The sequence below is a fragment of the Anguilla rostrata genome, chromosome 6 (assembly GCF_018555375.3).
Source record: "Anguilla rostrata isolate EN2019 chromosome 6, ASM1855537v3, whole genome shotgun sequence".
Lineage (NCBI taxonomy): Eukaryota > Metazoa > Chordata > Actinopteri > Anguilliformes > Anguillidae > Anguilla > Anguilla rostrata.
Window position 1 is genome coordinate 42,754,977 of NC_057938.1, and position 13,154 is coordinate 42,768,130.

The window sequence follows — 13,154 nt, forward strand, 5'->3', positions numbered from 1 at the left end:
CAGGCTATCTGTACTAAAAACAACTTCCTACAATTATCTCATGGTCTTTAGCTTTTAGACCTTCAGCCATATGAATAATCATGCAAAGCTAGGAACGCACTGCTTCTCCAATTCTTCCCCGTTCTTGTAACAGATGACATTTTCAAATTGGCTAGTGGTTGCATTCTTTGAGAGTTATCATCGATCACTTTAATGCATAAATAAAAACCATACACGCTAAGCTGTTGATACAGGCTAATCTTCGAGCGCTAAGCTAGTTTGTGTCTTACTGAGCGGAATCTGAATTTAGCCCCATCTCAGCACTGCACAGAAGATAAAAGGTATGTTTAATGATAAAAATCTGGGGGCAAAAAGGAAGTGAGAACTATGCGGTTTAAATGGCAACTTTCACTTTAATAAACAATTTGGCAAAACAATATTTGACCGAAAGGTTTAATGACAGCCATCTGTCAATGTTTTGATGGCTTCTGGCTTTGTAGATTTAAAAAATCCTAGGTACGAAGCACCCATTAAAAAAGGAGATTAACCAACGGCAGTGAAACAACATGAGAGACGTGGAAGAAATGGTGTTACCAAAAAAAACAAAAAAAAAAAACATATATATAACTTACTTTCAATTCTGAATAATAAAAGGTGACCAGAGCAAAACAGCTGATTTTGCTGATGCAGACCGTCAAGACTATTACACGAGCAAAAAAAAAAAAGACCTTTCTTGAATTCCTCCCAGTAAGATTAGTGTTACAGATGCACAGCTACATCTAGCCGTTTCAATTATACAAGCAGAACACGTCTCACTGAGGAACTACTTCTGTCACCCAGACCAGAGAAAGAACGCCCAACGAGCTTTTAAAGCTAAAAGCGCAGCCTGCAACGCCCAAACGAACGTGCTACGCTTCTCATCCGTCAGCGTGACCCAGCAAAGTGTGTTCAGCGCTGAACCGTGAGCCGGCTTGCCTGAACATTTTCCAGAAACAACGTCTTTTTTTCCTTTTTTTTTTTTTAAAACTCACTCCGAATTCCTCCAGGTTTCGCATAGCTGCTAACCCCCCGAATGGAAAAATGTGGAACGTGCATTCTGCCTGCGTGCTTTGAAATCCCTCTTTCAGCATGTTCTCTCGCTACGGTTCGCTGATAATTTCCTGGCCAAACTGCTTCACTGGCATTGGCCGTGAATATTAAAAGGGTACCCCGCGCCTCCCCCTGAAATTCATTCAGCGCATGAGGTAAGAAACATGCGGCGGTTCTTATGCCGACCGTGCAAAAATACACATTTCTCAAAGGGATCTTTTGCGGTCAATAAATACTACAATGCTAGTCAAGCGTGCTCTTCCATATGTACCTGGTAGGGCCAGGCGCGTATGTACGATAAAAAGGCTCCGACTCAATAGCACAGCAGCAACAGCAACGATAACATACTCTTCCTGGCTGAGAATCAAGATCACTGCCTCCATGGTCCACCTTCTAAAATTTGACTGCTTTAGAGCAGGGGTCCCAAATTGAAATCCTGGAGGGCCGCTGTGTGCGGTGGTTGGTTCCTGCACAGTGCTAAATTTAAGTCACTGATTGGCTGACGAGTCTGTACACCTTGTTTCCAAGGCCTAACGTGGCTGCTGATTGAAAGGAAATCATAAAAGAAATAGCAGGGGGTATCAAACTCCAGTCCTGGAGGTCTGCAGTTTCTGCTGTTTTTTTTTGTGATTTCCTTTCAATCATGTCCCTCTCCTCATAAGAAATCTCTCAGAAGACCTGGAACCAGTCTAGTTGCTCTTCTCTGTTCTACGATGCGAAAGCCCAACTGAAACGTATCTGGGCATTGCTCTAGTTTAATGTCTCCAGACTGACCTGCCCTGCATGGAGCCGGCTGCGGCCTGCATCGCTCCCATCCCCGGCTCCTGCGCCTTGCGGGTGGTGTTGGGCGGAGGCGGCCCCATCCCCGGGCCGGCGGGCTGGGGCATGCCGGGAGAGCTGGGGGCCATGGTGCTCCCGCTGCCCGAGTACGGGCGGCCGCCGGCGCCTGTCCCGGGGCCGCGCCCGGCCGGGGCGGGCCCTCCGGGCTGCCCGGGGCCCTGGCCGTGCATGGGGCTGCTCGCGTTCATGCCCAGGCTGTTGCCCATGCCCGGCCCTGGACCGCTGTAGCTGGCGCCCGGAGCCCCTCCGTAGTTTGGTGGCCGGGGGTAGTTACCTGCCGGGGCAAAAGATGAGAGGGCACATCTGAGTCACTGACTGCCACATTAAAATCGAGCTCTCAAAAAAGTGGCACAATTTTCATATCAGGGGATTAAAGACATCAGGAGTCAATCGAGTCACACAAAAACTACAACAGTACATCACACGTATTTCTGTTTTTAATAAGGCGCTGTGCTCAGATAAGGGTACATCGTGAGTGGAATTTGGGCAAGAGCTCAAGAGCAATTTGATAATGTCCTTCTGTAATGGAATCTTGGCAATTCAATTTACATATGCCATCTAATACCTAACAAACAGCTAGAAGAGTTCAAACATTTGTTACACTTAATCTGAAAGCTTTTCATGTAAGGCACTAAAAGTATGGCTGTGAATGTGTATTGTGCCTGAAAACTATTTCAATTAGTTAATTTACTACAGTAGCAGTACAGTCCAAAATACGTTCCCTCTATATTCACATTTATATAACAGTCAAATTAATCAGTTGAGACAATTCAATAAAATCATTCAGTAGATATATTCTTCTTTACCTTCTGATATTGTTTCCAAAATTATAGTATTTTTGGCCGCAATCATGATTAGGTGTATCTGCATTTCCATGGGGTACACTGAGAAAACCTAAAGGACATACGCTAATATTTGAGCTAGCTAACCCATGGTGTAGCCCATGGTTAATCATTACACAGTATTTTAAAAATGCTAACTTCACGAATAACCTATTCAAACCTTTTCTTTTATTGAAATAGAGATGCTAAGCTAACTACTCTTCCATCATTACCAAGCTCTTGCAAGCTAAGTGTGTGACAGGAGAAAAGTACCTGATCACATATACAACAAATTTACAGTTCATTTACATTCCATCTTCCATGCTGCAACTGCAAATGTAAAACTACAGTGGTCTTCACAACATTTAATGACATATCCAACACTCAAACCAGCAATGTCTAGGATACAGGTTCCAGCCTGTGGTTAGGCCAAGTGCCTTTACCAACAAACTCACTTGAAAGTCTAACATAAAAAAAAGAAACCTATTAATTACTTTCCAGCTTGCAGAGGTCACTGCATTCAGTACAAAGGGACCTCACGCCAATGTTGGCCGCTTTGTCGATTTCATAAAATATTCTACAAGGCAAGAGTCTTCTTGGAGATTTTTTAATCAATAATGTTATTGGCTGTTTCAAAAAAATGGTAAGAAAATCAAACGTGGCTTATCTGATCCAAACGTTGAAGATGCATGCTCTGTGGTGTCACACCGAAGTACATTTTTAAAATCTACATCTTGCACTCTTCACATTATATTTAGGCTGACTTTTTTACCGACTCTGAAAGCAGAAATATTTGAGGCTGAAGAGTAAATATAAATCTGAGTCGTTGGGCCTGGGAAAACGAGCCTTTTTTTGTGAAGCGTGTGCTTCAGAGGACCCTCCTGGGTTTAAATCAAGTTCTGTAGTTCTTTGAAAAATCCTCTAAAAAATTTAGTTTCTCAGTGTGAATTTCTCTTTCATTTTTTTTTTTTTTTTCCACCCAGGGTGTTTCGGGGCATTAAGAGTAGCTGGTGCCCCGCCAAGGACCACTTCAAGGGCAATTAGTGCGGTTTCTCGTGTTCGACCTTCCTACCCCTCTAGCTGTTGAAAGGTTGAAGTCTTTAACCCTGACCGTTGCCACATGTTTCTTTACACCAAAAAGGATTCCTTAGTTTTTTTTTTTTTGTTTCTTCTTTGTCTCTCAGCATCAGATTTCAAGTAAAAAACGAAGCACTTGTGATGTCACGAGGTCTTACGGGCGTCTCTTATGTAAGCCCAAAGAACAGCAGATAAAAAGGGGCTTTACAGACAAAACCAAATAGCTCTTCCCTGCTCTGTAGCTATTCTCGGTCCTCCTTGCCCAAGCATTTGCCATCAGGAGGGCAGGGATTTATAGAACTGCAGGACTACACAAAACCGGGTAACAGATCACCCTGGACTTAGGCAGAAACCCCCTGTCAGTAGAGAGTGAGTAGGAGCTAGAGAGAGAGAGAGAGAGAGAAAGAGAGAAGACAGGAGAGATGAACGCCATAGACTACACCAGCCTCATTCACTGATAAGGTGAACTATAGAGGCAACTCAACCGAGCAGTTTTTTTGGTCAGGCGCAAGACAAAATCAATCTCTTCCCCAGCCGTGATTGAGCCTTCCCTCCATCTCATCCTCTCCGTTCTCTTCCATCTCCTCCTCTCTGTTCTCTTCCATCTCTTCCCTTCAGCTCTGTTTTATCACCACGTGTGCCTCACACCCTAGTATCACCCTGCTGCCTCAGGCCCAAACCGCCCCGAAAGGTTTCTGGTGTTAATTACCCCTAACACGCCTGAATTTGGGACTGCCTTGCTGACCTCGCCGACCGCAACCCAGAGTGCTCAGTGCCTGGAGGCGCAATGGCCTCCCGTCAGTTGCTCAGGTGGAGCCCAGTGCAATGTCCAGGTAGATATTTTGCACACAAGTATCTGCACGTGTGCTCCAGGCACAGGAAACACTGCTGGACCTTGGGAGTAAAGGAGCATTTCCACACAGCTCTGCTAGGCTAGTAGTTCGCTAGCGGCGGAAGGCAGAAAACAGTCCCGCCATAAAGCACAAACGGGCCAATAGCGACCTGGCCTGGCAGCCATTTTCTTTCTGAGGTCTGTGGGGCAGAGAGGGAGTTCTGCGACCCCATCAGAACACACGTGCTCACTTTAGTGATGAACATAGGCTTTATCTCATGAGCTATCAGGTTCGATCAAATTTTCAAGAAGCTCAATTCTCTTTATTGTTAAAGACCGAGAAAAAGAGTTTTATAGATTCGCAAACAAGGCAGCGTGGTATAGAAATCCAGTCTCCAGGCACTCGTGTGAGCATAATACAAAAGCCTTTATTTAGACAGGTAAATGAGCGTTAAAAAACAACCTACGCGTTGTGGCTAACGCTTTTGTCAGGGTGTAGACAACCGTGGGAAAAAGCAGACAATTAAGGTGAACCAACAACACACGTGTCAAGGGCATAAGCTGCAATAATTATTTAATGCTCATTTACACGTCTAAATAAAGGTTTTCATATTATACTCACACGAGTGCCTGCATATTTCATTTTCATATCGCGTTATATTTTTTGTGGATCTATAAAATATATATATTTTTTTATATGACATCCCCAGTCCATGAGCACCTGCGATTGTTCCTTGGATTACCTGAAGTGCTTCTCCTATTCTTTTTTTTTAATCACTTTATTGTTATTCAAATACCAACTGTTCAGGTTTTGCTGTTTCTATTGTCCAGCACCCTTTTCAGTAAGGTTAACAAAATGGCGCGGACCATCTTCCACAAATGGAAAATGGAAAGGATGTAAAATTGTACTGGGCACACACACACCGTATTCATCACACCACCCACACACAGACACACACAATTCATCCCCAAAGTGGCCTGCAAGATAAGATCCTTTTTCGATAAGATAATTTTATAGTCAACAATTCAACAGAACAGGGACACTCTTTTCTTCACCTGTTAAGAACTGAATGGTACTTCAGAGGGAAATTGTTCAGTGAGTGCTGGTCAGGTGAGGGCTGGGTTAGTATGCTTCTTCTTGCTGCAATTTTTTTTCATTAACAAAAAATTTAAATAAATTGGGAGCCATTACCTTGGGGTCCATATTGACCGCCCTGAGGACCGTACTGTCCACCCTGGGGACCGTACTGACCACCCTGGGGACCAGACTGACCCCCCTGGGGACCGTACTGTCCACCCTGGGGACCGTACTGACCGCCCTGGGGTCCAGACTGACCCCCCTGGGGACCGTACTGACCACCCTGGGGACCGTACTGTCCTCCCTGGGGACCGTACTGACCACCCTGGGGACCGTACTGTCCACCCTGGGGACCAGGCTGTCCGCACTGGGGACCAGATTGACCGGCCTGGGGACCGTAGGTGGAGCCACTGGACCCTCCTTGTGGGTAGGGGCCGACCCCGTGGTGCATTTGCCCCCCCGGGGAGGGGTGGGGCGACATGGAGGGGCCGGGCTGCTGCGGGCCGAGCTGGGGGGCGGTCGCGGTCGCGGTCCGCTGCATGCTGGGTACGAACCCTGGAGACAGAAAATACACGGGAATAGTCGATTGGTCAGACGGCCAGTGACGCGCTCTTCTGAGAGAGCAGTGGATGGCAACACACACACGCACACACACGCACGCACACACACACACGCACGCACGCAGGCACACACACACACACGCACGCACGCATGCACACGCGTCACACACTCAGGTTTCGTCTCCTCATTCTTATTCAAACAGGGCGGAGGAACTCGACGAAGACAATCGCACGCTGAATCTCCAAATCCGCTCTGATGTAGACAAAACAGTAGACAAAACAGACCTAATGGTTGCACAGTATACAACCGAAACAAACAAAAAGAGACGCACTTTTGTCAGTTTAAAGGCCAGTTACTGTGCAGTCCTCTCAACATTAAGATGTCAACTTTTAACTTCTGTGCAATTGCAGAGCAACTTTCAGAACATAAGGTAAAAGACATTTAAATGAAAATAAAAACTCACTGTGGTACATTTCGTCTGAAAGTCCATAAGTACAGACACAGTAAGCTCTCACCATGCACCCCAAGGGAACACTTCACACTCAAAAAAAAAAATTGCCTTTAATATCTAAATTGACAATTTGGCTGATTCTAGCAGAAGGCTTCAATTTGTACTGAATACAAACGTATTTATATTTAAAATTGAGAGCAAACAGCCCAGCAGGAATAAATGCCTCTAACCTGCTGCAATGTGAATTTTGCCATATGTGAATTATCCCTCAAGCACAGGAGAAAAGATTGATTATTAAAAACACAATTCAATCCTTCACTCAGGTTTGATTGGTCATCATGCAACTCCAACTAAAAGCATAAAAGCGCACCATACTGCAAAGGCGGACACTGTGAATTTGCAACATTACACTACAGCGTACTTGCGGTTATGTGCATTGTACCTAATAGTAATTATGGAAAAATAATGCACACCCACGCACTGCTGTAAAGCCTGCGTCTTGTTGGAGAGAAATGACAGCGCTTCGACGACAAAGCCGAGATCTTCCCCTATGGATGAGACAGCAGACACTGAATCTCTTCGCGCTCAGAATCTGTGAAATCTCACGTCGGTACGTATGATTAATCTTTCGCACGTACCAAATAATTCCCTCCCCCTCACTTATGCAGACGCATACCCTTTCAATGCAAATACAATTCACGGGTCCCAAACGCACACGTTAGACTACCGAGAAACCTCAATTTTCACATCGGCAGGATCAGAAATATCAGACGTCATTGTGTCAAGGCTAAGGCCCCGTCGAGTTCATCTTCGTGTGACTGTGACGACAGCCTTACTGGAGCGTTTCTACTCGACCGTTCTGACGCCTGTTGTTGGCTGTTTGAAAGCTGACAGCCAAGCGTGCGGATCCAGAAGTGCTTCGTAACCTGCCTTTCTATTAAACGCGGGGTTAGACGAAACGGTAAAGGCCAACTATCCGCACTTATTTTAGCTGTGAAATAGCAATGTTTTGCATTTACTTCGCAACAATATTGCGAGAAAATGCACCAAAAAAAATAAACTAAATAAATAAAAAAAACTGACAAAGAGCACTTCGCCGGCAAGTGAACACGGGTTTAAAGGGCGACATTATTGTAATGTTTTGCTTCCATTACCCTCGCTAAGGATCTGAGAAAACTGTGTGTGATCCCGCATTTTAAATTGCCTGGAAAATGGATAGGGTAGAGGATCGCTGGTGCAGACACCACTAAAAGCAAATAACCCATTCAATGTTTTCAAGGGCCGGCGGAATGGACGGGACTCTTAAACACAAAGCGGCGCGGTAAAATAATGGAAACGAGCGCGGTCCTGGAGGCTACAGGCACTCGAATGAGTTCATCTAATCATATAATTTAAACAGTATCATGTCAATCCAAAAAAAAAAAATATATATATATAATTCTAAAGGCAAAATATCATGCCATAATTAACTCGGCTATGCTGAAGCATTTTCCCCGTTTCGTACCCTTTCCCGAATGCCAGAGATTATTCTGGCTACGAGCTGAGAGAGGCTGTCTCGGAGCCGTTTTAAGTAGCTCAACGGCTAATGGAATTGGGCGTAATTAGTAGTGCTTTATACTGTTCAGGGGTAGAGGACACCTAAAAAGCATACGCCACAACACATGCTCAACATTCAGGTTTAGACAGCTGAAGAGATGGCTGGAGCAGAACCAAACCAGGACAAACTGCACCAAAACTTCATGTTAGAAATTGCCCTCTTCTTTCTCTTGACGTTCAGACAATAGCACGTACTTTCCAACCAAAAAAATCTTCCCTTCCTTGACATTTTTAAACAAACTGAAGGTGTGACTGCATTAAATGTATCAATGTGACCAAAATGCATTTTGTTCTGTATTTCGCAGTTCTCTAACAGTCCCGTTGTGAAGGGCACTAAAGATATTTTTACTGCCCGAGTGCAGGCAAACACGTGCGCAGTAAAAGCGGTACTCCGAGCAGAACAGGAAGACTTTTATGCCTCCATCATGACTTGGTGTACTTGGGAGAACTGGCCACCCACCCTGTGGCACCTCAGCTTTTAAATGATTCAGACTCGTAGACCGTTACTGAATGGAAATTGCCACATTTCCAGACCCGCGAAGCATTCTTCAGTCCATTGTCAACAGCCTAGGTCTCAAAAGTGGACCAGGTGTTGCCAGTCAAGAGTGAGATGACGTGCGTGGTGTAGTCAAGCTTTGCAGGTGAGGCATATTGAGAGGGTATACTGTAGATATTTGTAGAGAATTTTGGAAATATGGCCTCAGCTAGACGGCACGCAAAGTTATATAACTGAGGAATGCGCCACTGCCAACGATTGCGTCAACTCTAGGATCAACAAATCTTTCATATGCAAGGCTTTATGAGGAGCAGTTTGCACTTCACAAGTTATTAGTCCAAGAAACGTTACTCATTCCACTCTCCCAGACAGAACAGCCAGGCCCGACAGACCACTGGCCACGGAAAGCTCCAGAAAGAGAGGCGGTGAAATTATTCACAACGGGAGCAAGGAACGATGACATCACAGTGAGGTCACAATAACACACAGCCTATCAAATATTCCGCTCATGGCTCCGCGTGTGTTTGCGTGGGTGCCGTGCCATAGTAATTATTCAGTTCAACAATCGAGTGGTGCCTTACAAACTGAGAGGAAACGAATGTAATATCCTCCCCGTGCTAGCCCTCCTCATTCCAGTGCCATATTTGTACAAATGGAGGCTGGGAGAAGGAAGAGGGATAAGAAGTGTTGTGTGACGGGCGAGGCCGGCTTACCTCTCTCCTGGGACATGGGGGACTGGCTCAGCGTGGAGTGGGACCCCACGTCGGACACGTTCCCCGGGGTCTGAGGGGCCATGTGCGTCCCTGCGTGGGGGGGAGGGAGACAGGATGAGACGCGGGGGAGACGCCGAGCGGTGGACAGTCTCGCTTTCCGATACCGCTGTCCGTCCACCACAACAGTCTGTCTCACTGCCCTCCAATACTAAAACCTGACCACAGGGTCAAATCTTTCAGAGGCTGGGCTACCATGGCCCAATTTGCATATTTGCTTCTTTCCCCGCCCCCCCCCCCCAATGTTCACAAAAAAGTCAAGTTACCATATTGAACAATCACAGACAACAAATCGCAAATAATTTTAGTGAAGCTTCATTCAAATGATGTCAGCTTAATGCAATGTCTCGTAAGAAGAAAAGATGATGCGTTCTTCAACCCTTCCAGCTGTACAGTATAATAAAACTACACTGGAGGCAATTGACCTTTGACCTCGCACCATATAAACAACTGACATGCACTGTAATTTATGTACAGTTATAATTTGCTCGGGGATGAAATGCGGAACGCGGGACATTGAAATGCGCGGCATTAGCAGATGGCGTTAAGAACTTCAGAACTCATTAAGATTATGTTTGAGCTATAAACCAAAAGAGAAAACGGGACAGAATTAGTGCTTTTTCATTGTCGTCTCCTCTAAAGGGGCGATTAGCATGCGCCCGGACCACGCGGGCGGCAGCGAAGCGTAGCGGTCATGGAGCGGGGCCTGTAAAACTCAGAGGTTTGCTGGTTCGATTCCCAGCTGGGCCGCTGCCATCGTACCCTAGAGCAAGGAACTTAACCCGAATCGCTTCACAAAAACTTCCAGCTGTATAAATGGATCGCGTGCGGAAGTGCAAACTTCTCAAATCGCTCTGGATAAGAGCATCTGCTAAATTCCCCAAAAAAAACAAAAACAAACGGAGATAAAACATCCAAAAACGCAACAGCAGGAGTGACAACAAAAACACAGTTTATGCGGTAAATGAAGGCGGGAGGAGTTCTGCCATTCAAACCAAAAAAAAACATCTGGCCAAGGGCAATTCTTCTTCACTCTCACGTTCTGGACACACGGGGGTACAAGTATATTTACTTCTACCCCCATTGGCCAGTGTAATGCTGCTTTCTGGGTCAGAACCGCACAATTACACAAGAAATTCACTGAAAGACAAAAGAAAACGAAGGCGCTCTGAGCCCAAGGTTCAGTCGCGGGGAAGGCCGCCTCAGACAGCTACGGCCTCCCGTGTGACGGCACGGCCCGACGTCTAACCGCTAAGCGACGCGGCGTCCCCACGGAGCGGGCTCGTTCGATCGAGCGCCCGTCTCTGCGCGCCGCCGCACTGACGGCAGAGGCAGAGGGACGGAGGAAAAGACAGGAGCGTTAACCCCACCCGCCCGCCCGCCAACCAACCGAAACCCGCGATCCATCAGAATGCCCGGGCCGCGCCGATCCGGCCCTTTAAATCACGCCGGGCGGCGAGACCGCGTTCGTTTCCGAGCTTAGCGCCCCGACGCGATTTCAGAAGCGATCGGCCTCGCCAAGGCCCGCGGGCGGGGCGGGAGCCGCCGCCGTCAGACGTCAAACTCCGGCGGGGTAAAATATGGCACGCAGGTGGTTTTTTGAGGCGCGGCTTATTGTTTTACGACATTATATTTTCGTGATATATTTAAAAAGTGGAGGCAGCGATGTAAAATAAAAAATAAAAAAATCACGCAGGCATCGAAGCGGCCACCCTGAGCTCCCACACTGCCCCGGGGTAGGCCATACCTATTGGTTTTATTACATGTGGATGTCAGGACCCTGCAATTCTTTGTTACTCAGTTCTTTCTAGAAAACAGCTATTTTTTCCCCTCCTACTGGCTGTATTTTTAAAAAAAAGCTTTTTTTGTGAGCCTGAAGCTGAAACGCGAGTCCAGGTCTGTTTTAGCGGCTGTGCCAGTCACACTAGAGCTCGCGGACGGCCGCCGCCGCCGCCGCCCCGGTTCCTGACCGCTTCCCGCGCGGTTCTCCGTTCGGCCAATCGGAAGGCTCGAGAGAGAGAGAGAGCTCAATAAACCCAGGTCCGCCGGCGACCGGTCGCTCCAGCCCCCGATACGTCTCCCGGCTCTACCTCCGCTTTCATTTTTAATGAGCCGTTACAGTGCGACCGCCAGTGCGCTAAACACACGCGCGGAACAAAAAAGAAAAAAACAAACACTTAGATCTTTAAAAGACAGCGGCTAAATAATTCACCGCGTGGCATTTCTCCGCACTTAAAGAGTCGTCGGTGCCTAACGTCATGTGACACGCCGTCTCCCCCCGCCGCTCCTGGGAAACGGAGTCTTGGATCAGCAGTAAACTGCGACGTCAGAACGCGCGTTCAGACGTCGGTTCCCGTGTCTAATTGCGAGACGTGTCTTTTCTCGCCGTTTTAAATGATGAAGTTCCCTCCGCGTAATGCGCCGGGCGTCGAGGGAGGAGGAGGAGGAGGAGGAGGGAGGAGGAGTCTTTCGGGCAATCAATAAGGCGCTCTGCGCGGCTGTCGTCCCGACGCAAGGCTACATCATTTCAGGAAGCAGCAGCTGAGAACGCCGCGACCGAAAGCGAGCGTAAAGTGAACACCCCTCGCGCGGAATAAAGACGGACGGGGATCTTCGAAGGCCGCTTTTGAAAGCAGATGGCGGCTATTAGTCACGCAAATGAGGAGTGGCACGGCGCTCTGGAACGTATTTCTGCGGTTCTAACTCAAGGCCCCAACTCTAGGCAAAAAAGCCACACTGCGGGACCTCCGCGTATCCAAAAGGGAACACGGACTGCTGAGGAAAGGCCCGGTCGATCACGCTCACACACTGAGGAACGAGTGAAAATGCAGAGAAGTTTAGAGAAGCGAGAGCAGTACTTTCCGAGACTAGCCCAAGAGCATGCAGGGAAACTTAGCGTCAGCGTCCCACTGGGTCACAGCAACACATGACGCCGGTGGGCGGAGCAGCATTTTTGGACGGGTAGGGGCCCAGAACGCGGATGTGAAAAATGGGGGCGTTCAAACTTTCAAAGCACAGAATTCCACGAGTCGCAGACCCCGTGAAGTCCACACGCCCCCGTAATTTTTCCGAGTCTCGGGGGGACGACTGTAAATACCGCGTGCGGCGGGAAAAAAAACGGTCCCAAGATGGCGGGGAAAACGCGCGCTAATGATTAACCGAGCCGGGGTCTGACGCGAGTCTGCGTTCCCAGCCAGGGGGGCGGGGAGAGGAGGGGGGAGGCTGAAAGGGCCGCGGGGCCTAACTGGTCTCCCGTGGACCTCATTACTGGGGCCCCCGAGCAGGACGGGGAGGAAGAACTGCGGCTTCAGCTCCGACTGAAAGCGGATAACAGCGCTATCAAAGACGATCCGGGCCGGGCCGCGCCGGGGAGAGATAATGGGCCCGGTCGTTTGGAGTCGCTTTGGCCGGTCTCATAAAACCGGTCCTTTTTTTTCTTCTTTTTTTTTAATGACCGGCAGACATGATACGCTGTTCGTCCGGGTGCCCCCATTAACCCTAACGCACGGCAGGGGTTGGGTCGGAGGGGGCGGGGGCGAGAGAGGGGGTGGGTCCCTCCTGCTA

The 13,154-nt window shown here is 47.8% G+C and overlaps 1 protein-coding gene across 7 annotated transcripts in view; it reads right to left on the reverse strand.

The window, feature by feature from the left end:
• The window catches only part of arid1b (AT-rich interactive domain 1B), a 113,146-nt gene that overhangs the window by 23,996 nt on the left and 75,996 nt on the right, over positions 1-13,154 (reverse strand). For all 7 annotated transcript variants that reach the window (XM_064339832.1, XM_064339831.1, XM_064339836.1 and 4 more), the window contains 3 exons: positions 9,534-9,623; positions 5,831-6,271; positions 1,843-2,182 (listed from right to left, as the gene is read on the reverse strand). In XM_064339832.1, the coding sequence (XP_064195902.1) occupies positions 1,843-2,182; positions 5,831-6,271; positions 9,534-9,623 (871 nt within the window). The remainder of the gene's footprint in view (positions 1-1,842; positions 2,183-5,830; positions 6,272-9,533; positions 9,624-13,154) is intronic.